This window comes from Betta splendens, chromosome 6 (genome assembly GCF_900634795.4).
Source record: "Betta splendens chromosome 6, fBetSpl5.4, whole genome shotgun sequence".
Classification (NCBI taxonomy): Eukaryota; Metazoa; Chordata; class Actinopteri; order Anabantiformes; family Osphronemidae; genus Betta; species Betta splendens.
In genome coordinates, this window is record NC_040886.2 from 7,097,103 (window position 1) to 7,121,094 (window position 23,992).

At 50.6% G+C, this 23,992-nt stretch overlaps 2 protein-coding genes across 4 annotated transcripts in view; both read left to right on the forward strand.

The window, feature by feature from the left end:
• btbd11b (BTB (POZ) domain containing 11b) overlaps positions 1–17,217 on the forward strand; it is a 47,679-nt gene extending 30,462 nt beyond the window's left edge. Inside the window, exons 3-17 of the mRNA XM_029153046.3 lie at positions 3,396–3,600; positions 5,119–5,271; positions 5,545–5,710; positions 6,331–6,420; positions 7,411–7,512; positions 8,460–8,553; positions 8,724–8,859; positions 9,486–9,706; positions 9,781–9,959; positions 14,860–14,965; positions 15,288–15,390; positions 15,676–15,757; positions 15,851–15,919; positions 16,022–16,135; positions 16,222–17,217. Coding sequence (XP_029008879.1) covers positions 3,396–3,600; positions 5,119–5,271; positions 5,545–5,710; positions 6,331–6,420; positions 7,411–7,512; positions 8,460–8,553; positions 8,724–8,859; positions 9,486–9,706; positions 9,781–9,959; positions 14,860–14,965; positions 15,288–15,390; positions 15,676–15,757; positions 15,851–15,919; positions 16,022–16,135; positions 16,222–16,431 — 2,030 coding nt within the window. The 3' untranslated portion in view covers positions 16,432–17,217. The remainder of the gene's footprint in view (positions 1–3,395; positions 3,601–5,118; positions 5,272–5,544; positions 5,711–6,330; positions 6,421–7,410; positions 7,513–8,459; positions 8,554–8,723; positions 8,860–9,485; positions 9,707–9,780; positions 9,960–14,859; positions 14,966–15,287; positions 15,391–15,675; positions 15,758–15,850; positions 15,920–16,021; positions 16,136–16,221) is intronic.
• Positions 17,218–17,978: 761 nt separating this feature from the next.
• Positions 17,979–23,579, forward strand: mlc1 (modulator of VRAC current 1). Of its 3 annotated transcripts, none has more exons than XM_041071084.2 (12): positions 17,979–18,244; positions 18,940–19,249; positions 19,641–19,730; positions 19,868–19,921; positions 20,005–20,106; positions 20,185–20,286; positions 20,387–20,458; positions 20,534–20,650; positions 20,728–20,784; positions 21,500–21,622; positions 21,797–21,952; positions 22,210–23,579. In XM_041071084.2, exons 2-12 carry the CDS (start codon positions 18,995–18,997, stop codon positions 22,288–22,290), a joined length of 1,209 nt encoding a protein of 402 aa, XP_040927018.1. In that variant the 5' UTR covers positions 17,979–18,244; positions 18,940–18,994; the 3' UTR covers positions 22,291–23,579. The 3 variants fall into 3 exon arrangements, with proteins under 3 accessions (XP_040927018.1, XP_029008883.1, XP_029008884.1); XM_029153050.3 differs by lacking the exon at positions 17,979–18,244 and adding an exon at positions 18,315–18,724; XM_029153051.3 differs by lacking the exon at positions 17,979–18,244 and adding an exon at positions 18,319–18,724 and having other exon boundaries at positions 22,213–23,579.
• The last annotated feature ends 413 nt before the right edge of the window (positions 23,580–23,992 follow it).

The following is a 23,992-nucleotide window of genomic DNA, read 5'->3' on the forward strand; positions in this document are numbered from 1 at the left end:
AGTAAATGCACGAGATGAGATTATCCCCCAATGTCAACGGGTACGACACCGAATCAAGTCAAAAAAAGCAGGAGGGTTGTGGCCTTCGTTGTCATGACAACCGTGTGTCCAGACAATGCCTGAGCGCATTTCCTGTAGCCAATATCTAGAGTAAACATTCATCATGGCTGTATCTCTTCTCAGGACCGAAGTGGGAGCGATGCAGCCAGGCGGCGGGGCAGCGCGCCAGCCGTCCCGCGTTCATGTAGTATTGATGAGGTCAAGCAAGGGCTCATTCTGTCATATTGACAGTGTAAACACACTCGGAGGCGACGAAAGGGCCGATGGATAATAGCGAGGCTCAGGCCAGCGCTCACGCAGCACTGTAAATAAGCGGCTGCAAAGACGCAGCAGAGCCGAACCAAGAGAATAATTAGAAGAAGCGGGACGTGGTCGATAACGGAGGCGCTCAAACTGTGACGTAGTGTGCGTGAATGTGACTGAAATGACAGCTCATGGACGCTCAGGGACAATCTTTAGCGCTGGCATTTAGACTCCATTCTAGACTCAGGTTTGCCGCTGATTTGCCTCTTTGTGTTTTCTCATTTTCCCGTCTGCCAAAATGCCAAATTAGCATATTTGAAACGACAGCCTCTCGACCGCCGCCGTTCTTTAGCACCGCGTTATCACTGGCTCGTGTTGGGCGACATCCCGCTCGCGCCCGGGCCCACGCGGGTCCGTTCGTGCGGCGGGCCAGTTCTCGGAGGAGCCGACGGACAGGGGACGCAGAGGGCGGTTCCAGTGTTTATTCACGCGTGTAAATTGATGCGAGCGGGTGAGAGCAGGCAGCGGACGCAAAACAAGGTCAAACAGCCTCAGCCTCAGGGTCGAACCAGGCAACTACCTGCAGCTGGACCAGAACCTTCCACAACCTGCCTCTCTTTCGCTCACACACGGGTCCGGTTCTGTGTCTTTCTACTCGGGCCCTGCTCATGTTCTGCCGCCTGGCGACTCGCAGCTGTTTTATTCATTAAGTCGTTGCTTTGTTGCATGGGCTTTTAACTTCTATGCAGATTTCATTAAGTCCATCTACAGTATATGTAGCACTAAAGTATTAATGCCACTATTATTAATTCATCAAATGTTTTATATTCCCTGGAGATCCTTTGTCATACAATATAAGATATTAATGCTGATAAAGCAAAACACATCTGTGCTATAACTGGAAGTGAAGAATCAATTGTGGTCGAGTATAAAAAATATTTTTACACCATAATTGAGTCTTCAGGCGTGAATCATCGTGCGCTTTCCCCCACATTCACTGCGATGGCATCAGGGCCTTGTTTCAGTGCGAAGCTAACTGCAGATGGACGTCGGTGCTCTGACTAAGGCATATTTCAGAGAGATAAATAGATTCCCTGAGTCAGCAGAAGGAGTGTGCAGAACGTGATTGAACGCAGTAGTTACTTTTTAATACCATAGACTGAGCTTGAGTTGGAAAAAAAATGCACGTCTTTATATTTAAACGAAAAGATGTGGAGAATTTTCCTGCCTTTTTCATAATTGCGGGTCGATTACGGCCGACCAGTCCTGGTGGCTTAGCATCAGATTCAAAGGAACACGCGGTTACTGTATATTTATTACCCCACCAGCGCCTCAATGCAATCGCTGCGTCACACACGAGAGCGGATTTGTGCATTTCCGCCGAGACGCTCCTTTCTCTCGCTCTCTGGCCATCAGACGGCATTCACACGCGCTAATGTAATGACCGGTTTGGTCGTTATGTGGGCTGCATTGACGGCGGCTGACCTTGAAGGCGCCACCTCTCACAAATTCCCCCCCTAAACCAAAGCAACATTAGTAGGCTTAGTAGGTGTGCGTGTGATTATGCCTTTCTAAAGGGATTTAAGGGATTTAAAACCAGTAAACAAAAGAGTGCATTAAAGGTAACAGCTGTGTGCATCGTCCACCTCTCCTCCTCTGCTGATGCTTCTACTGTATGTACACCTGCACGAGCTTCCGCTGTGCCTCTCCTCCGCCACCGTTGCCCTCGTCCGGCGTCTTCCTCACCGGCTGACGTAAATAAGACATGTGGACCCACCACCCGAGCTCCCATCGGGGCGATTAAACGGAGCGAGGAGAGAGAGAGAGAGAGAGAGAGAAAAACAGAGAGAGAGAGAGAGAGAGGTTCAAATATGCAGAAGAGGTGGTCATAACATCATTTCCTGCCAGTTGCATCAGGGGTTGATGTCCAGTCCATTTGTCCATCAGCATGGCTGAGCGATGGACGATTCTGCTGCATGGACGCTCTCCCTCATTCACTCGTCCTTTTTGTGTTTTTTGTTGTTTTTTTGTTTTTTTTGCATTGTTGAGGCTAAATGGAATCTTGGCGAGCGCCAAAGAGCCCAATTCTGATGCTAAACAAACCCCTTTGTCTGTGGGAATGTCTGCCTGCGCCCGCTCCCTCTTTTGCAGACAGACACATTGCACCATGTTGCTCATTCAGACAGGGAAACTAAGTGCCATCATGCTCTATTACTGTTTTTCTAGAATAGTATCGAATTGACCGTTATGACATCCCTCCCCCTCTCTCTCTCCCTCTCTCTTTTTTTTTTCTCCCGGTTGATCATGCTGCAGAATTCCATTACATTTCCTCTTAGTGCTGCGGCTCTAGACAGGAAGGAGAACAAGCGCGAATCTGACAGCATTCAGTGAAATGGGATTTGAGACCTTGCTGTAATAACATAGGGCTGTTTTTCAAGTAAGTGCGCTGCCACTCAATGGAATAACTTGGGTGACACATTCATAATGTTTTCATGCAATGCACGGTCATCCTCACCACCTGTCTAGATGGTGAAAGTGGCCTCCACTACCTCTTCTTAATTTTAGATTCACCAGTTGCTGCACTGAAAGTCTCGTTTCTTAACTAAAAAAACAGCAGAATGTGCTTTTTAAAAAAAAATCTGTTTATCCACTCAGGAAATATTCCTACTTTGTAACTCTCTTGCTTTGATTTTTTTCACTCCACCTAAACGGCCTTAAAGTACTGACAAATTATGCAGAGGGAATTTCTTGGAGTAGCTAATATTTATCCATAAATATTCATTGTTCGCTCAGCACAGTCCCCGGCGTGTTTGTGCTCCTCCTGTGAGCCACACAAAGGGCCTGGGATGAACCCTGTCTTATTCCTGGCGGTGGTGTGTGGAAACTCAATTTCCCCTGACAGAGTGAGCTCCAAGGGAGCCGGGAGGAGTGAGGATGAATCCCCGGCGTCATTTTAAAGGCCGTGTGTTCAGAATATTCCCGTGTGTGTGCGCGTCTGCATATGAATCTCCTCCCCCCGCTGCTCGTGCGCCTGTTGTGAGTCCCCCCCTGTGCAGTTCAGCGCGTGTGGTTTTGTGCGTGTCCCCGTGCAGGCGACCTGGTGGCCCGGGCCATGCACCACCTGCAGCCGATGTACGTGAAGAACCACAACAACGGGACGCCCGTCCACCACAAGAGCAGCGCGATCCAGTGGTCGCCCGAGGCCATCTACACGCTGTGCTACTTCATGCACTGCCCTCAGATGGAGTGGGAGAACCCCAACGTGGAGCCCTCCAAGGTCACCCTGCACACCGAGAGGTGAGAAGCCAACCGTCACCCATAAGCCCGCCATCGTTATGGGGGGAACAGCTGTTGACCTTTGACCTGTGAATATTCCCGTGCAGTTCTAATGGATAAGGTTTTAAAACCTTCAAGGCAAAGGGCATCTGATTCCTGCCCCTCATTTTTTTTATATTGGTTTATTATGACAATAAGAACAGAACGGACCAGGGAGGCCAAGTGGAAACTCTCTGTGTCCTGCGTTTCACCTGAGCGGACGACATTACAGGCACAGTCCGCTGCTTATGCTCCTTCTGTAGCGATCGTTGGGCTGTAACTTTACACCTCCGCACATGGTTCTTCTCTTATAACTCTGACTTCCCCTCTATAACGACTCGCCAGATGTTTTCCTCTAGAGGAAAAGTGCCATTTCATGGAGGTGAACTGTCAACTCTCTGCCCATTCCCTCGGCCTCTTGGTGGCTTGGTGAGCAGGCATCCACAGAAAGGCAATGTGTCCATGGCTTTTGGACAAAGCACAGAAAAGTTCAATGTCCTTGCTGTATATTATATTTTTTGCTAGTTTGAACCTTTAACCCCTTGAAGGTTTCCTATAGATTAGTGCAGACAGGTTGAGCCTGTGCAGGCCTCATCTGGGCTCCAGCGGTGACAGTCCTTGGTTAATGTGTGACCCATATGCTGCTGGCCTGTAATAAATGAAACTCACCTCGATGCAGGTTTGTTGTGTTTGCGTTAAAGCACGTCGTCAAACGCAGCGGCGGCCTTGGCCCCCGTCGCAGTCCTTCGGGCTTGATTGGGCTCCTTCAAAGAGGTTTGCCACCACGCAAGCGAGGCCTTGAGCTTCTGAGCCAGAGCTTCCGATTGGGTGCTGCGTGCGGCTTCCATGGAGCCTGTGAACCCAACAGCGTCACGCGGCGCGGGGGCTCCTTTGAAGCCAGTCGAAGGAGAGCAGTTTGCATTTCTCAGCAGATCAGGCTGCTGTTAAACAGCCGTGCCATCAGCTCAGAGCGGCTTTGATGAATGACTAATTGAAATGAGTGACGCGGAGGGAGCACGTGTGAAGGTTTAGTGGAGATTAAACCAAGTTTGATCAGGCATAAATGGGGAATGTGAGATTACTGTATTATTAAACGTGAATCATAGTGAAAACAGTTAGCATTTTCTGAAAGACAATATTTCATTTGCGTGAAATATTACAAACAATAAACATGTCAGGATGTTAAGTGTTTTATTTACTTATCATAACAGTGAATGTAAAATATGACATATTTGAATGTATACTCATGAAACCTACGTCACTACAGAAGCAGGGAAGCAGAGAAAACTTTAATTTTACTTCCATGATCCATGCTCTAAATTTAGATTTTGTCTCCTGGTGGAGCTGATTGACTTCACCCTGTTCTCAAACATCTGCTGCACTGAGCAACGTCTCTAAAATACCACATGCGCCTTCCGCTCTAGGTGGGTTCCTCTTACAGGTGCCCTCACACTGTACAGGCTGGGCACGGCTGAAGTGCTGCTCTATCTCCCCCTACAGGCCGTTCATGGTGCTGCCGCCTCTCATGGAGTGGGTGCGCGTGGCCGTGGTTCACACGGAGCACCGGCGCAGCTTCTCCGTGGACAGCGACGACGTCCGGCAGGCCGCCCGGCTGCTGCTGCCCGGGGTGGACTGCGAGCCGCGCCAGCTCCGGTAAGCCACTCGCCCAGGGGGCTGCAGAGAGTGTGTTCACCCACCTACGCAAAATAGATAAGAGAAAGCACCGGCCTGCACACATGCGAGCCTGCAGGAGGAAACCTCATCAGGTGTTTGAGGGAAAATGCAATGTGCTGTGTGTGTGTGTGTGTGTGTGTGTGTGTGTGTGTGTGTGTGTGTGTCTGTGTGTGTCTGTGTGTGTGTGTGTGTGTGTGTGTGTGTCTGTGTGTGTCTGTGTGTGTCTGTGTGTGTGTGTGCGTTGCCCCTCAGAGCCGACGACTGCTTCTGTGGCTCCAGGAAGCTGGACGCCGCCTCTACTGAGGCCAAGTTCCTGCAGGACCTGGGCTTTCGCATGCTCAGCTGCGGACGAACGGACCTGGTGAAACAGGCCGTCAGCCTGCTCGGCCCGGACGGCATCAACAGCACGAGCGAGCAGGTTGGAGACACAGTGACTGTGTAAAAAATGCATAAGCGGGCGTATTTACACCACACACACACACACACACACACACACACACACACACACACACACACTGAAGCTTATTCGCTTGGTAAACCGCGGCTCCCTCACCTCCGAGCACCACACACTCTGAGCAGAGAGGCAGTCATACATAATGAAGCTTATCCTGACGTATTATTTCCTGCAGCTTGCCTCCCAAGGATCTGTGCATGGGGCTCTGAGCACTACCCACAGCACAAACAATCGTCCAGGGAATACTGCAAGTGTACCTCAAATTACTGTCCGTGCGTAAATCAACGTTTAGTTCTGGCTGATCTAAGCAGAACCCTTCTAGTCGAGGACGATGTGTTTTTGCTGATGGCCCCGGGGGAAATATTGTTTCAGATATTATCCTTTAAAGCAGCAGAGTCTTGCTGCAATGGATCCTCATCGCTCTGAACGACAAGGTCGCATGTTTAGGTTAAAACACGGTGTTCAACCATGCTGTGTGTGTGTGTGTGTGTGTGTGTGTGTGTGTGTGTGTGTGTGTGTGTGTGTGTGTGTGTGTGTGTGTGTGTGTGTGTGTGTGTGTGTGTGTGTGTGTGTGCGGTTCGCAGGGGATGACCCCGCTCATGTACGCGTGTGTCCGTGGAGACGAGGCCATGGTGCAGATGCTGCTGGATGCGGGAGCTGAAATCAACAGTGAGGTCAGTGTCGATGCTGCTGATGCAGATTAGATTATTGCTCCTCATAACATAGAAATCCATATGCCTCCACAATGTGTCATCAACCGCTGCCCTAACATCTGTCTCTGTATTTGTATCTAAGTGAAGAAAACCTGTTCTGTATGTTCATGCCCCCCCCCCCCCCCCTTTGTTCTGACCTGTGTCCTGCTTGTAGAGGTAGGGATCATGCGACGCTGCTGCTTTAGCAGATTTGCAGCCAGATTGTGTGTCGTTGTTCATCAGTGTTGAGCTGAGCTCCCTCCACCCGCGCACGCGTCACAGGACATTATTCCGTCAGAGTTTCGCGACCCCTTGTCCTTTTGTTAGTCACCTCGCCAGCGACGCGTCCCCTCAGTCATTGTGTCAGGGTTGATTTGCACTGCGCCGTCTTCAGAACCCACGGCCACAGCACAAAATGTGCTAAAATGTGAGATTCCTCGGGTGCATCTGTTTCTGAATTCTAACAAAGGTCATGCGTCATTTCCTGGTTCCCGTCTAAAGGGTTCTGACCAACTTCACACATAGGAAGTACTGTAGTAGAAGCTGCATGAGGAATAATGCACAAGGAGAAATACAACATAGGTTGTGCTGCTTATAGTTTTGTGTTTATTAATACAAGTTAGTATATTTGTCATGGCCTCAGATTCGCCACCCGCTCTCCAGCTCAGACTCAGACTCCTCATGCACTGCAGCGTAACCAGGTCGCTGAGCCCTGCAGAGGTCGGGTTAGAGGAGAGGGCGAGACGCTAACCAGGCAGCTCCACCCATCGTGCTCATCATTACTGGAATTTCTCCTCCAGATCCCCCCCTCCTCCTGTAGCTGCTTCTGTTGTGCACCGTAGGCCATGGCGTAGTTTTAATGGCTCGTTTCTCTCTCCCTCACCTCTCTCCCTCCCTCCCTCCCTCCCTACCTATACCCCCCCCCACCCCGCACCCCCACCTCCACCCCACCTACCTGTGTCCCTTTCCCAGGTGCCAAACTCAGTGCACAAGCACCCCTCAGTCTTTCCCGAAACGCGGCAGGCGACGCCCCTCACGTTCGCCGTGTTACATGGACATGTGCCTGTGGTGCAGGTAGCGACGCCCTTCCTCACCTGTGATCCTCTCATCATGACCGCATGGTCGCTCACCGTTGTCACCTCTGGTCATCCCAGCATCTTGGTGGTGGTGATAATGGTTCTCTACTGTGACTTTTCTCCAGCGTCTCTATTTTGTTTTTTTTATTAAGTCACAGACGACCACTTTAATCCATGTGCCGCGTGTTCAGTCAATCGCTCGCTCTGAACAGGGTCTCTTCCTGTCACTTAGCGTCAGACAGCGTTCAGGGAGTGGAACGTGGCAACGCAGTGGCCTAATTGTTATCGAACTCTTTAACTAATGCAGTTTGTCCTCTAAATGCTCTGCCCATTGGACTTTGAATCATTAATTCCCATTAGAATATAATGATTCTCTGAGGACATCAGATAAAAAATTCAATATGGAGCAAAAATCACCATGATGACCATATTTAGTACCAACATGTTTTGTTGTATTAGATGACAAATGTATGAGCCTAAGGAGCTCGTTGACACGTTGACATCCGGCCCCAACACTCATTAATGTTAATTGTCTCAGTCTGTTTACCTGAGAGACAATTCCTTTACAAATAAAATAAGCAGAACAACAGAGTTAATTAATAATATTAAAACTGTAAATAAAGTGTGTAGTTATACATAGAGTAGCTACATTATCATATAAAATGGATTTTTTTTTAACATTTTGGAAATTCAACACACTTTCTTTGTTGAAAGAAGTGATGGCATCTAACATCCTCAGCAACATATTATTTATATCCTGTGGTTCTAGAGGGATTTGATTATGTCTTGCTCAGTTTAGCTGTCACACGAGTCTAGGCAAGAAATCCTTCTTTCTTTTTTCCGTATACCGACGTCGCTAACCGCCTCCCCTCCTCCCCTCTCGCTCTCTCCCCCGTCCACCTCGCTCCACCTCTCCCACCACGCGCCTCCATCTGACTCCTGCAGCTGCTGCTGGATGCCAAAGCCAACGTGGAGGGCTCCCTGCAGGAAGGGATGGAGAACTACACGGAGACCCCGCTGCAGCTGGCTGCTGCTGCAGGTACAGGGATGTGGATCCCGCATCCTCCACCCGCCGTCCCGGTGGAGTGTGTCACGCTGACAGCAGCTGGCAGCAACACCTGCACGAGAACTTAATGCAGAATTATGATTTCACCGTATTTACTTTTGCATGTATATTAACGGTGGCAATCATTTCACCGTGGGGCACAGGTAACTTTGAGCTGGTGAGCGTGCTGCTGGAGAGGGGGGCAGACCCCATGGTGGGAACCATGTACCGGAACGGCATCTCCACTGCACCGCAGGGAGACATGAACTCCTACAGCCTGGCAGCGGCTCACGGGCACAGGTTTAATCAGAAACACACACACACACACACACACACACACACACACACACACACACACACACACACACGCGCACACACACACACACACACACGCACACAGGTGGCAGAACATCGGATGCGCAAACACAGCCGCTTCAGACTGTGTGTTCAGCCAGTAATCCCGTTTATGCTCGAACACAGCGTGTCTATGTCTGATCCAGATTTACTGCACTAGAATTAACCCATGTGCTGCGATGCTGTGCGGTTAAACTGTGCTTCTCCACTGTGAGTTGTGGAACCAGTTTTAGCTGTTTTCATAAGATACACTGGCTCAGTCTGACTAATGCTATTAGCATTAACACAGTGTCATTATAAAAGCCAGCTTATCACAGTAAATTAAATAATTGGCATAATTATAAAATACATATGTTTCACCTACTGTACAGGAGTTTTCACATTATCATAGATATTAGTGATGGGAGCAGTTAGCAAACCTCAAATCACCAACACCAGACATTTAGAATCATTATTTCTGGATGTGATTTTGAAATATATAGATTTCGATGCCATGGTGATGTTTTATTGTAAACACAATATCACCATGTTAAAATACAAAAACATATTTTTACTCCTTTTTTTCCTCCTAGAAATGTATTCCGGAAGCTGTTGTCGCACACAGAGAAGGGGAAGGGGGACGTCCTGTCGCTGGAGGAGATTCTGGCGGAGGGTTCGGAGCTGGAAGGCCGAAGTCCGTCTCAGCTGGACCTGATACGAACGGGGAAGGCCAAACTCAAGGCCCTGAAGGAGGCCATGTACCACAGCTCGGAGCACGGCCACGTGGACATCACCATCGACATCCGGAGCCTCGGTGGGTGTCCGTGCGCGTGGCTCTGCCCCTCCGTGCGCGGGCGCCGCCCCTCTAACGCGGCCGCTGTTTCGCAGGCGTCCCGTGGTCTCTGCACACGTGGCTGGAGTCGCTGCGTACGTGCTTCCACCAGCACCGCCGGCCGCTGATCCAGGGTCTGCTGAAGGAGTTCAGCTGCATCGAGGAGGAGGAGTACACGGAGGAGCTCATCACGCACGGGCTGCCGCTCATGTTCCAGATCCTCAGAGCCAGCAAGGTGCCGCAGCTGTTAAATGACTCAGAGTTCATTCACGCGATGCGTGACTTTATTCTGCATTTTTTATGTGTCAGACTGTCATTAGGTCATCAGCTTCACACACACTGACAGAGCCCCAGAGGCCTCCTCAATATCACTTAGCTGAAATGATCATGACTTCTGACGTCTGCAACGCTCTCCTCTGCAGCTTCTCATTAGATCAGGGCCTGGTCTCATCACTGAAACTCATTGTTCTTCGGCTACATTAGCCCATCACTGTCCCATCTAGCGCTTCTGTTTGTCATGTCCTCCCTGACTTGACTTAGCCTCGTCCACACACACACACACACACACACACACACACACACACACACACACACACACACACACACACACACACACACACACACACACACACACACACACACACTGTCAAGGGGCGGCAATGAAAGGACCCACATGCGCAGCACGGAGGCAGGGTTATGAACAAAAGAAAGTTTATTTTCCAAAGCACGGTCAGACGGTCCAGGTCATACACGGGAGGGTTTAAAGCAGTAACAAGGGGAGCAGGCAATCTCGAGTCCAATGTCCAGGCAGGGTTCGTACACAAAGAGGCTCAGCGAAAGTACAGGCAGGGATGAGACAAACTCACGGTCAGTAGCAGTCCAGGATCAGGCGATGAAACATGCATACACTCATGGAACTCGAATACGCTGATGAAACTGGGGCACTGAAGAAACACAAACAACGATCTGGCGGGGAACCGAGGACAAAGGTGGTGGTTAAATACAAAGTGAACTAATAGCCGATGAAGTGCAGGTGTGGATAATGCGGACCGGTACTAACAGGGAACAGCTGTGAGAAGAACAAAAACCGGAAGTAAAGCTCAAACCAAAAACAGAGACCGGGAGATTACCAAAATAAAACCGGAAACAACTAGACACAAAACCCAGATCGTGACAGTACCCCCCCCCCAAGGGCGGATTCCAGACGACCAAACAAAAAACAACAAACCCGAGCAGGGCGGGCGGAGGGAGGACCGGCGGAGGGACAGAACCAAAAACAACCCGCACAGAACACCGACAGGGCGGGCGGAGGGCGGACTGGGGGAGGGCAGAACGGGAACCCCCATCAAAACAAAACTCACGCCCGAACTCGACAGACCAGAGGACCTAACAGAAAAACAGAACAAGACCGAGTCCCAAAATCAAGAACCCAACACGAATGTCCATGAAACAAGAACAGAGTCCATGAGAGAAGTCCAGGGTGCATGAATAACCGAAACGTCCCGCTGCTCCTTCTTAAGGCGGGTGGAGACGCGGCGAGATCCTGCCCAGCCGCCTCTGCCCCCTCTGAGGCAGAGGGGCACACCCAGCGCCCCTGGGCTGGGCCAGCGTCCACGGGGATCTCCCCGAACGGCGATGTCCTCCTGGCGGACGCTGATCCAGGCGGTTGAGGAGTCGAGGCGGACGGCGCCGCAGGAGGCAGCGCCATCCAAGCAGCGGGAGGTACCGAGGGCGAGGCCACCCGTCCGGCGGCGGAGCCAGAGACGAGGCAGGAACCGATGCCGGTGCGGCCGGAGCCGAGCCGCCAGGAAGCGATGCAGGTGCGGCCGTAGCCGCGACGCCAGGAACCGATGCAGGTGCGGCCGGAGCCGAGCCGCCAGGAACCGATGCAGGTGCGGCCGGAGCCGAGCCGCCAGGAACCGATGCAGGTGCGGCCGGAGCCGAGCCGCCAGGAACCGATGCAGGTGCGGCCGGAGCCGAGCCGCCAGGAACCGATGCAGGTGCGGCCGGAGCCGCGACGGGCGCGACCCCCTCCTGGAGGTCCGCCGGGACTGCGACGGGCGCGACCCCCTCCTGGAGGTCCGCCGGGACTGCAGCTGGCGCGACCCCCTCCTGGAGGTGCGCGGGGACTGCAGCTGGCGCGACCCCCTCCTGGAGGTGCGCGGGGACTGCAGCTGGCGCGACCCCCTCCTGGAGGTGCGCGGGGACTGCAGCTGGCGCGACCTCCTCCTGGAGGTGCGCGGGGACTGCAGCTGGCGCGACCTCCTCCTGGAGGTGCGCGGGGACTGCAGCTGGCGCCGCCTCCTCCTGGAGGCCGGCGGGCGCTGCGGCTCCGAGGGTGACAGGAACTGGAACGGCCGCAACATGGCCGACAGAGGCTGGAACGGCCGCAACATGGCCGACAGAGGCTGGAACGGCCGCAACATGGCCGACAGAGGCTGGAACGGCCGCAACATGGCCGACAGAGGCTGGAACGGCCGCAACATGGCCGACAGAGGCTGGAACGGCCGCAACATGGCCGACAGAGGCTGGAACGGCCGCAACATGGCCGACAGAGGCTGGAACGGCCGCAACATGGCCGACAGAGGCTGGAACGGCCGCAACATGGCCGACAGGGACTGGAACGGCATCTACTTTGCCGACAGGGACTGGAACGGCATCTACTTTGCCGACAGGGACTGGAACGGCATCTACTTTGCCGACAGGGACTGGAACGGCATCTACTTTGCCGACAGGGACTGGAACGGCATCTACTTGGCCGACAGGGACTGGAACGGCATCTACTTGGCCGACAGGGACTGGAACGGCATCTACTTGGCCGACAGGGACTGGAACGGCATCTACTTGGCCGACAGGGACTGGAACGGCATCTACTCGGCCGACAGGGACTGGAACGGCATCTACTCGGCCGACAGGGACTGGAACGGCATCTACTCGGCCGACAGGGACTGGAACGGCATCTACTCGGCCGACAGGGACTGGAACGGCATCTACTCGGCCGACAGGGACTGGAACGGCATCTACTCGGCCGACAGGGACTGGAACGGCATCTACTCGGCCGACAGGGACTGGAACGGCATCTACTCGGCCGACAGGGACTGGAACGGCATCTACTCGGCCGACAGGGACTGGAACGGCATCTACTCTGGAGCTGGCATGGCTACTTGCCGCCACCGAGCTCGACGGAGCAGACGTCGGGCCTGATCGGGTGTGCATAGCACCTGTACGACAGGTGGTGCCCTCTGGTTGGGACACGACCTGCGCGTGACTGGACTGAACTGGAGCCTGGACAGGAACGTGGCTCGACTGTACTGGAACCTGGACAGGGACGTGGCTCGACTGAACTGGGGCCGGAACAGGACTCGACTGAACTGGGCTCGACTGAACTGGGCTCGACTGAACTGGGCTCGACTGAACTGGGCTCGACTGGACTGGGCTCGACTGGACTGGGCTCGACTGGACTGGGCTCGACTGGACTGGGCTCGACTGGACTGGAGACTGGGCAGCACGCGGCTGAACCGGGGATTGGGCAGCACGCGGCTGAACTGGGGATTGGGCAGCACGCGGCTGAACTGGGGACTGGGCAGCACGCGGCTGAACTGGAGACTGAGCAGTGCGCGGCTGAACTGGAGACTGAGGACCGCGTGGGAGCAGGAAATCCTCCCAGGGAAACAACCATGGAGCTGGGCAGGTTGGTGCAGGCACGACGATCTGACGGGGCGGGGAGGAGGAAACCGAAACCATCGGCGGTGCGACCGGCGCTGGCGTGGTGCAGAGCGCGTCGCTTAGCTCGTCAGACTTCGCGCACAGTCGCTCATAGAGGCGACGAACACTGGGGTGATCTAACGCGGTGTCATCGTCCTCCAGCGTCAATATCGCCACCTCCACGGCGCAGCGCTGGTCCTTCGGGTTACTAGCCCGTCGGTAATCCTCCGCGAGGATCTCGAAATAAACATGTAGGTCGCTGGGTAGCTCGGCGCAGGTAAACTCCATACTTCCGCGGGAGAGTTATACTCGCCGTAAAAAAAAACAAGGAAAAACAGTCACTGACCTGACCGGAGGCTAAGTGCTGGCTGGGTCCAAGTTTGGCCAGATCGTTCTGTCAAGGGGCGGCAATGAAAGGACCCACATGCGCAGCACGGAGGCAGGGTTATGAACAAAAGAAAGTTTATTTTCCAAAGCACGGTCAGACGGTCCAGGTCATACACGGGAGGGTTTAAAGCAGTAACAAGGGGAGCAGGCAATCTCGAGTCCAATGTCCAGGCAGGGTTCGTACACAAAGAGGCTCAGCGAAAGTACAGGCAGGGATGAGACAAACTCACGGTCAGTAGCAGTCCAGGATCAGGCGATGAAACATGCATACACTCATGGAACTCGAATACGCTGATGAAACTGGGGCACTGAAGAAACACAAACAACGATCTGGCGGGGAACCGAGGACAAAGGTGGTGGTTAAATACAAAGTGAACTAATAGCCGATGAAGTGCAGGTGTGGATAATGCGGACCGGTACTAACAGGGAACAGCTGTGAGAAGAACAAAAACCGGAAGTAAAGCTCAAACCAAAAACAGAGACCGGGAGATTACCAAAATAAAACCGGAAACAACTAGACACAAAACCCAGATCGTGACACACACACACACACACACACACACCTCGTCTCAGTTTTGGCTGATGTGTAGTAGGCCCAGTGACCCTCATCTCTGTGGGGGGCCTCAGGGACCCAGTCACAGCTTTCACCACCATGACATCAAGGTACCAATCGTTCATCTTTCCTCTGCAGCACAGTCTGCCACACCTGGGGCTGCGTAAAAAACACAAACGCACAACTAGAACGCTGTGCTTTCAGATGGGCCTTCACTCATTTCTCCGGTAGCTGTTGTCTGTTACAGCATCCTGTAAGGAATAACATTCCCCTGATCCAGCTAGCCATGAATACTTGTCGGAACCACTAAGCCGGATAAGAGGCTGCAAGAAGTCCGACCTCTCTCACTGTTGTCATAATTGTGTTGGAGATTTAGCGTAGGAGACGAGTAGATGCTTTTGCTCTTGCGTAACATAAACACCTGGATCTCGGCTGAGCAGCGAGCGGCTCGTCTCACCGTCCTCATGTCTTGTTACTCTGTTTGTGTCAGAACGAAGTAATCAGCCAGCAGCTTTCTGCAATCTTCACTCAGTGTTATGGCCCCTACCCCATCCCCAAACTGACAGAGATCAAGAAGAAGCAGATATCACGCCTGGGTGAGGGCATGTCTTTTCCATTTTATTACTGTTAGTGTAAAATCTATATTTAATCTCACAGGAATGATACAAATCAAAGCATTGCTTTGAAGTGGGGTTTTTTGGATTCAGTCCTTACTAGTATATCTCTAATGGGAATAATAAGTAGGAAGAGCTCATGATGCCATCTAATGTTCAGACCCTGCAATAGAACAGTAGAGAGTAACATACCTGTGTGTAAACGTTTAATGTAGACTGTGGGGCTCAGTTGTACACCCCCATTTGTTTTTGGATGAAAATCAGAAAAACATCACATTTTTCTGTCCATCTGTCTTTTTTTCAGATCCGCACTTCCTGAACAATAAAGAGATGTCAGACGTGACCTTTCTGGTGGAGGGGAAGCCTTTCTACGCCCACAAAGTCCTGCTTTTCACAGCCTCTAACAGGTAATTGTACACATCAACATACAAAATAGCAAGAAATACAGCGAAGCCGTGAGTAGGATTCTGCTGGATGTGACCTGTGAAAGGTCTGGATTGTGTAACTGGGTGCAGTGCAATATGGAAATGCGGATCGGCTTATGCAAACCTGCCCCTGTGAGGTTTAAGCTCCACTCTGTTAAAAGCTGCTGTACAGTATAATTCAGACAGATTCCCGTTAACGGTGTTTAAATGTGGAAGTGACAGCGATGCTGATGCTGAATCCTTAACACGCGCCGTCTCTCCGTCAAGGTTCAAACTGCTGCTGGCGAACAGGCCGTGCGGCGAAAACACCTGCATTGAAATCAGCAACGTCAAATATCACATTTTCCAGGTGACATAAGAACGTTGAATAATACAGTCTTTGAAGTGACACTCCAATACTCACAAATAAGGCAAATAAGTCCAAATCCACCTTTGTTTTCAGTTGGTAATGCAGTATCTCTACTGTGGAGGGACAGAAGCTCTGCACATCAGGAACACCGACGTCATGGAGGTTGTACTAATAATAATATCATTCAGAATGTCTTGAAATCAGGGTTCAGCAGACAGGACATGGATTGAATCCAAACTACCTGTGCTTGTGTTTTTGTTGCAGCTTCTCTCGGCGGCCAAGTTCTTCCAGTTGGAGGCGCTACAGAGACATTGCGAAATCATTTGCTCCAAGAACATCAACACGGAAACCTGTGTGGAGATCTACAACCACGCCAAGGTCCCGACCCGAGCAGGACGCGAGCGCGGCGGCCGGCCTCGCTCCATTTCCAATGCATAACGGGCTTCTCCTGCTGTTTCCCGCAGTTCCTCGACGCCCAGGACCTGGCGTCCTACATTGAGGGCTACTTCCTGAAGAACATGGTGATGCTCATCGAGCTGGAGCCGTTCAAGCAGCTGCTGTACGACGCGCCTCCCGACAGCCCGGGCTGCGACATCCTGCAGAGCCTGGAGAAAGCGCTGGCCGTGCGCATCCAGTCCATCCACCTGTCCTCCTCCAAGGGCTCCATCGTCTGAGGGGAACGGCCCCCGCGGGCACATCGGCTCGCCAACCGCTAACACGCTTCGTGGTATCTTAGCGCAGATGGTCGCGCGTCTGTCTGTCCGCCTTCATATGTGTCTACTATGAATAAACATACAATACCTGTCATAAGATAGTTGTATTATGCCACAACTTGCCAGTGGCATACTGTACATGTCTGTAACAACGTCTCGTCTTCAGGGATCGGGGGGGTAAGGAATAACTCGTTTTATAAGTGTCCTGTAACACACAGGCCTGAACAGAGTCATTTGTTTGTATATTTGTCAGTAACTTATAATTATGTGTGCTGGTTCGTCTGCAAAGCCAAACGCGACAATGAACCATGGAGAATCTTTAATGTGACTGACGCAGAGAACCGGGTGGGAAAAGCCAATACTGTGTAAATATTGTTCATAAAGACAAAGCTATTGATAATGTAAGTTAATGTATATATACACAGATGTTTTCATGTGTCTTACTGTTACTGGGTATTTGCTGTAAAGACAAAAAGCTCATCTTTTCTTAACTGCGTTTAAATGTTGCATGTCAGAGGGATGACGACTTTTTATTTTTTCATCCGGGAAGTTTACTGTACATTGAGGAGCTACTGCTGTTTTGTGTGGAAATAGTTATGTGATCTGCATGGGTCATTATGAGTATGTAGCAGTCAAACAGTGTCTGCGTTTCACGTGAGAGGGTCCGGGCGCCGTCCGACTGTGAGACTCGTGTACAGTATGTGTGACTTGATTTAACGTTCCTCTATAAAGATTAATTTAAAGAACGCTGGGACTCCGCTTTCGCCTTTTTCAGCCTCGCGGCTGCCTGCGTGGCGGCGGCAAGGGGCGGATTTGGGGCATCTGTTATTCTGTTTCATGTGGAATTCTGAAGTCCGTCCTCTTATTCTTTTGTTCCCGGCAGCTCAAAGGTTGGATCACAGTTGGGAGGGGGTTTAATGTGGCTCCCGACCGCTCGCACGCACACACAGCGTTGGCAAACAGCCTAAAATCACCGGCACAGACAATCACAGAGCTGAAGTATTTAACCACACATTTCTTCACTTGCTGTGAACGCTGGACTCTTTTTTTTTAATTAATTCACCCAATATCATGATTTATTTATTAACGTAAGGCAAATTAAATAAAGGATAACACAAAGCTGAAAACATGCAGGCGCTGCTGCTGGACATAAGACGACATCTTTGTATCCGTTGGATGACATCGATTCTGTTTTTGTCATTTGTGTCTCAGGATGAACATGATACTGATCTAATCGGGATGCCCAGAGATTATTTGACCCAACCACGACCCGGCCCTCAAAAAAAAAGGCTGAATGTTCAACCTCATCCTTTTCGTCGTTGCAGAACTACTAGTCTAAATTTCTTCTTTCCATTTAAGTCCATTTAAGACTTTGAGAGATGTAACTGTTTCCATTTGAGTTTGTTTCTGTGCTCGTGCTGGAGACATTACAATGGCTACTGACACGCTGACAGCAGTTGTTAAAGAGTCGCCATGGTTACCGTTGCCCCGGAACAATGTTTAGCAGAGAATGCTCCGCGACGTTGGCGCCTGAACAGATTCCTGAGGCGCGCATGCGGGTCACGTCTCCAGCTGCACCCACACAATGACCACACACTCACAAGGTGTCGTCATCCCGTGGGATTCACCCCCGAATCAAGCGGTCTGCCTCCGGATTAGCGGTGTCAGACGGAAGACCATGTGACCAGGTCATGGAAGTGTCTCTGGTGTGTCTTTTCTAAAGCGCTGCTGTGCTGCGTCTTCGTTTACTGGGCCCTGAACTGCGAGCAGAGAGGTAAGCAGCTTGATGTTTGCAGTCTTAGCTGTGAAACACATCACACATGTGCAACGTTGTCCACTTCCCGAGTGGGTTGAAGTGCATTCTTGTGTTGTGTGTGAGGGTTAAAACCGGGGGGGTTGAGCCTAGTGACTGCCCCCGGCGCGAGCCCCTCGTCCTGCCCCTTGTTGTCATGCACAGGCGCTCGTCCCTTTGGCACAGAGTGGGCTGGCGGCACAACAGCCATGTGTTCCAGCTCCACGCTTTGATGGCCTTAAAAAGAGAGAGAGGGGGGAAAAAACAAAACTTTTCAGAACTCTTCCTGAGAAGTGTTGCGTAAAGGGAGAGAGAGTGAGAAAAGGGGGACAGCGGCGGCGGCGAGTGTGAGTGTGAGACAGAGACGGTGACGCTGAGAGCAGGAGAGGCTGCAGCTCACAACCAGTCGACGTCCATGTGGGAACTTGTGTCCAGCGGTTGAACTATAGAGCAACTGTGCAGGTGAGTGTGGAGGGAGGAGGAGGAGGAGGGGGTTGTTTTTGTGACACTGCATTGTGGGTAAACTAAAGACTTTGAAGACTTTGTGCTTTATTACTATTGAGCTGCAGAATGGGTCCAGAAATGGTTAATAAGCAGACACATAATAAGTAATAAGTGTGTGTATGTTATGCAGCCCTTTAATCAATGAGCTCATTTAACTGACCACTTCTCCTCAGGTCCTCGCTGGTTTCCTCTCACACCCTCCGACCTTCACCATCACCGGGTTCAGCGATGCAGCGCGAGGACCTGTCAGCCCGGGAGGAGTTCACCTACAGCCCCATGCCCAGCCTGGAGCGAGGCGGCGGCGGCGGCGGCGGCACGCTGGGCCGGCGGGGGGACAGGGGGGCGGAGAGGAGGCCGGACCGGGGCGAGAGGGACAGCTACACGGTGGACGTGAGGGCCAGCGACCTGCAGCTGGCCCAGCCGGAGCCGCCGAGGCACCCGTGCTTCAGCTGCAGGGCCTGGCTCTACAGCGTCCTCATAGGGGTGAGGGGGGGACGCTTTAGTCTGCAGCACACAGATGGAGAGGACGCCGTCGTCCCGCTCTCATGAGAGGATCTCTCTTCTATTGTTTGCACGCGATGGCAGCAACAAATCTTGATTTGTGTGTCTACATTGACAGAGAAAAACAAGGAGCAGGGATAGAATGAACTGTTGACCAGAACAGACAGATGAATAAAACACCCAGGCTTTAGAATAATAATATTACGAATGTCAGCAGTTTTGTCTTTGTGAACAGGTTATGTGCTGGGTTAAGTGGGACACGCTTGACATTTATATATTTGTAAAATGTTGGAAAGAATAATTTCAGCCTCACCTGTTGAATGAATTCCGTGTGTGTGTGTGTGTGTGTGTGTGTGTGTGTGTGTGTCCTCAGGGGAGTCTGTTCATCACATCTGGTTTCTCTCTGTACCTGGGGAATCTGTTTCCCGTTGCCATGGACTACCTGCGCTGTGCTGCCGGCTCTGTAAGTGCTTATTAAGCGCTCAGCGGCGTCCACACTGCTTCATATACAGTAGCCCCCTCACATCTATCATCTTTATACGTTTACATGGCTTAGATTCAACTCTCACGTCACTGCTAACATGTTGCCGTTCTGATCAGGGCCTCCCTGCAGCCATCGCCAGTTTTGCGATTGCCAAGAACAGACGCATTTCAGTGAGTGAAGCTTAGCTCCACGTTCCTCCGAGCACCAGAGCTTTGACACTAACACCGCTGACTGTTTGTACCCTTCATTGGAGGTGTCAGACTTCCAGGTGGTGTTCGTGTCCACTTTTGCCGTGACCACCACCTGCCTGGTTTGGTTCGGTTGCAAACTGGTCCTGAACCCGTCGGCCATCAACGTAAGCCGATCGGCCGCTTTTCGCTCGTCGCCGCTCCCTCGCGTCCGTCTTCTCACGCCTCCCGCTGCGTTTCCTCAGATCAACTTCAACCTCATCCTGATGATCGTGCTGGAGGTGCTGATGGCCAGCACTGTCATCCTGTCGGCCCGCTCGGCGGAGGACTGCTGCTGCCACAGGAAGGTGCGTGAGTGATTGATTGCTTTAAACACCCCCCCCCCCCCCTCGTCTTCCCCTCGCTCTTCACTCCTAACGCCTCTCCATCTCTCCATCCATCTTCCAGCCGGTGGCATATGACAGACCTGTGGTTATAACGCCTGCAGTCTTCCCGACTCGAGTCCTCAAGGCATATTCCGTACGTGAGCACGCATATATAACGTCGCTGTCAAGTTCCCATACGTGCCTGTCACTCATGATCTGTCTCCAGCAGGTCATCGAGGTGATTGTGGGGATCTCAGCTGTTTTCGGAGGCATAATTGCCCTCAACATGGATGCCTTGCTGCCCGGCCCCTTCCTGTCGGTCACATTTTTCTGGATCCTGGTGGCCGTAAGTGTTCCTTGTTCCACGGAGAGATTAGGATTTAAATGCTTCTCATCACCAGCCTGACCTTTGACCCCTTGCAGTGTTTTCCCACCGCTATTGCAAGTCACGTGGTCTCAGAGTACCCCAACAAATACCTGGTGAGTGCAAAACTGAAGTGTGGTCGTTGCAGCATCTGCATTGCTTATTCTCATTTAAGGTTTTAAATATAGATCTTGGGGTAAAAATGTAATGTATAGTGATGCCACTGTTGTATGTCAGTGTAGTCATGCAGTGGGTGGGTACTGTTGGGTTTGCCCTGGGGGGGCTTCTCGCCCTATGCCTCTCTAATAGGTGCTTTCAGCTGCTGTTCACTATGTGACTTCATCTGAACCTCTGGTGTGTCGTGCCCCAAGGTTGTGTCTTCGGACCCACTCTGTTTGCATTATATATGATTACCCTGGGGCAGATAATACATTGTTTTAAAGCCATAGTCTACCTTGGCCTGAAAGAGTTTTAATTGAAGCTCTAAAGACTCAAAGCTTTTAAATATCTCACAGAACTTTAATATGGAATGGTGGATGTTTTTTACACCTCAATTGTCTGTTTCTACACAGATATTGTATCAAAGATGGAGTAGTTGATAGTACAGTAAATGATCACTGGGCCATATTTCTAATTTCTCACAAAAGTGGTTCAGTTCAGGTGTCTAATAGGGATTAATTAGGATAAATGTCTGCCAGAGGAGGATAATCACCATTTTCCCAAACACTTGCGTGTTACACAGACTGGGTCTATTTTCCTTTCCTTCTCAGTCTAGCAGCCTTTCATTCTACTCTCTGTTCCACTGTTTTCCCTTCTCCTGCTGTCTCTCAGGTGGAGGTGCTGATTGCCATCAGCAGCGTGACGTCTCCCCTGCTCTTTTCTGCCTCTGGCTTCCTCTCTTGCAGTGTGATCAGCTTTATTGAAATTTTTCTGCGTGACGTGCCTACAGCCAAGGTGAACGTAACCATGTGGAAAAGTGGCCGCAATATCCAATGCGCAGGCTTCACCCATTAGCTCGAGCTTTGACTCAGCTGCAACAAACACAGCAACTAATTTGACATTTTACTCTGTAAATATGAACCACTGCTCGTTTGACTTCCATCTGCATGCGTGCGCTCGTGTTTCCAGCAATCCTACGACATCCTGCTGCTGATTCTCATGGTGCTGCTGCTGGTGCAGGCAGTTCTGACTTCGGCCACTGTGGTGCACTGTGCCTCCTACAAGAGTCAGCTCCGCATGGGGTCTCCAGAGTGTGACGACCGCATGCACACCCATTACTGCGAGGTGAGGCAGGTAGAGCTGCGGAAACAAGGGAACAGGGGGGAATAAATGCGATGTGTTCCATTTCATTCTGCTTCAACGGTCAGACTCGTGAACTGTGCTCATTTAAATATGATGATAAAAGAGAATGAGCTACTCTATGAGTCCTAAAATTACGTTAAGCGGCTCATTCTTTACACATCATCTATTTCAGCGGTGTCACCTTCAACCTCTCATATTTAATCTCTCTTCTCCTCCTCTTTCCCATATTGTCTCCCCAGCAGCAAACACCTAATGGAACGCTGCAGGATTTCGATAAGGACAGAGCCTGGAAAGCAGTTGTGGTTCAAATGGCCCAATAAACATCTCCCAAGTAGTTTGGATGAGAAGGGAAAAAAAAGAAATATGTCAATCAAGCTGTAGGCTCTTAAAACAGAATGAGAAGAAAGAATCAGTGAGAAGAAAGAAACAGCAATGTAAAAAAATATGTTTCCTGTTTGTTTCGGATGAAGATGTTTGCGTAGATATTGCTCTAAGCACTACACGTGTACAGTAACGTTCAACACTGTAAACCCGATATGCAAACCCGATCATTATGGTTTTAATCATACTCACTAACATAAAGCCTGTTGTTTAAACCTGTGTGTGTGTGTGTGTGTGTGTGTGTGTGTGTGTGTGTGTGTGTGTGTGTGTGTGTGTGTGTGTGTGTGTGTGTGTGTGTGTGTGCGTGTGCGTGTGTGTGTGCGTGTGTGTGTGTGTGTGTGTGTGTGTGTGTGTGTTTCTTATTTGAAAATCAGAACAATGTTCTTATTAAAGGACTGATGGGCTTTTTGTCTTCTGCTGTTACCTAGTATATGCAGTATTTGTATCCTCTGTGATGAAACATTAATATCGGCTGATGCTGAAGGACGAAGCTGGTCTGACTGGGCATAGTTCAGCCTCAGGACTTTCAGACTTTCACAAGCTGACCAATCAGAAGGGGCATAGACTACACGCGGGTTACATAAGGATACATTATACATTATAGCATGTTATGCCTATTTTAATCGCATAATCTTGAATAATTTCTGAACCATGCTTTAAACGTTACTCAACCACTCATCCCTTTACTAAACCCTTGTGTAGTTTCAGGTAAACACTGTACATAAAGTCTCTTTTATGTTGCCTGTAACAGAGCTATTGTGTTTAAATGGGTTGTGTCTTTCCTAAAGGCTGTTCTTCTAGCACGTTTCATTACCATCATGTCAAGAAGCGGCATCACGTCTCATGTGAACAACATCAGCACCATCATTTCTGCAGAGAGAGAGAGAGAGAGAGAGAGAGAGAGAGAGAGAGAGAGACTATATTTGGAAACAAACATAGCCAGGAGCGTAGAGAATTCCTAACCGGCAGGAACCGGAAAACTGACTTGTTACCAGCGAGGACGTGCTCACTGGGAGAATCCAGACTGGGGGATTTTATAATCTGAGTAATTGTAAAATAACACTCTGAATGATGAAAAGTGTTCAAAACTACTATTTCACCCATTGATGGGTCTCATAAATTGTGCATAGCCATATGCTACTAACCCACAGGTGGTTTAAGTGATTAAAAATACCTTTCCAGAGTTTACAAGCCTTCCTATAAATTGTACTGAACTGGTGTAACCATCCGCTGTGGGGTCTCTATTTACTGAAGGCAGCTGTTCACCACACCCACTGTTTTTAAATGTCCTTTATATTCACTGTGAGCGTGTGTGAGGCCAGTCCCACTCTGATGATGGACAGGTTGGATAAACCTATAATGTGACAGCCAGGGCTGTTAGGTTGTAGACTGGAGGAAATGGGTGAAATGAAGAAGCGAAGCCGGTCCACATATTTTATTTGGATTTTTGTCATGTGTGACATTTATATGTAGCTAAACCTGTAAACATGTAAAACAGATATTATGAGGATGTGTGCAGCATAATTAAATAAAAAAATAAAGTGCTGGTGAGTCACCCTCGTAAACTCAGTTAGGCACAGGGAGAACAGCAGCATGATGTAATGAACTCAAGAATCTTAATGTGGTATCTCGTCTCTCGTT

What these genes read in the sequence shown, in the direction of transcription:
- mlc1 (XM_041071084.2), top strand. Translation starts at nt 18,995, where the DNA reads ATGCAGCGCGAGGACCTGTCAGCCCGGGAGGAGTTCACCTACAGCCCC. An exon ending in TGCGCTGTGCTGCCGGCTCT is followed by an intron (nt 19,731 to 19,867) that starts GTAAGTGCTTAT and finishes CGTTCTGATCAG; the next exon opens with GGCCTCCCTGCAGCCATCGC. An exon ending in TTTTCTGGATCCTGGTGGCC is followed by an intron (nt 20,651 to 20,727) that starts GTAAGTGTTCCT and finishes GACCCCTTGCAG; the next exon opens with TGTTTTCCCACCGCTATTGC.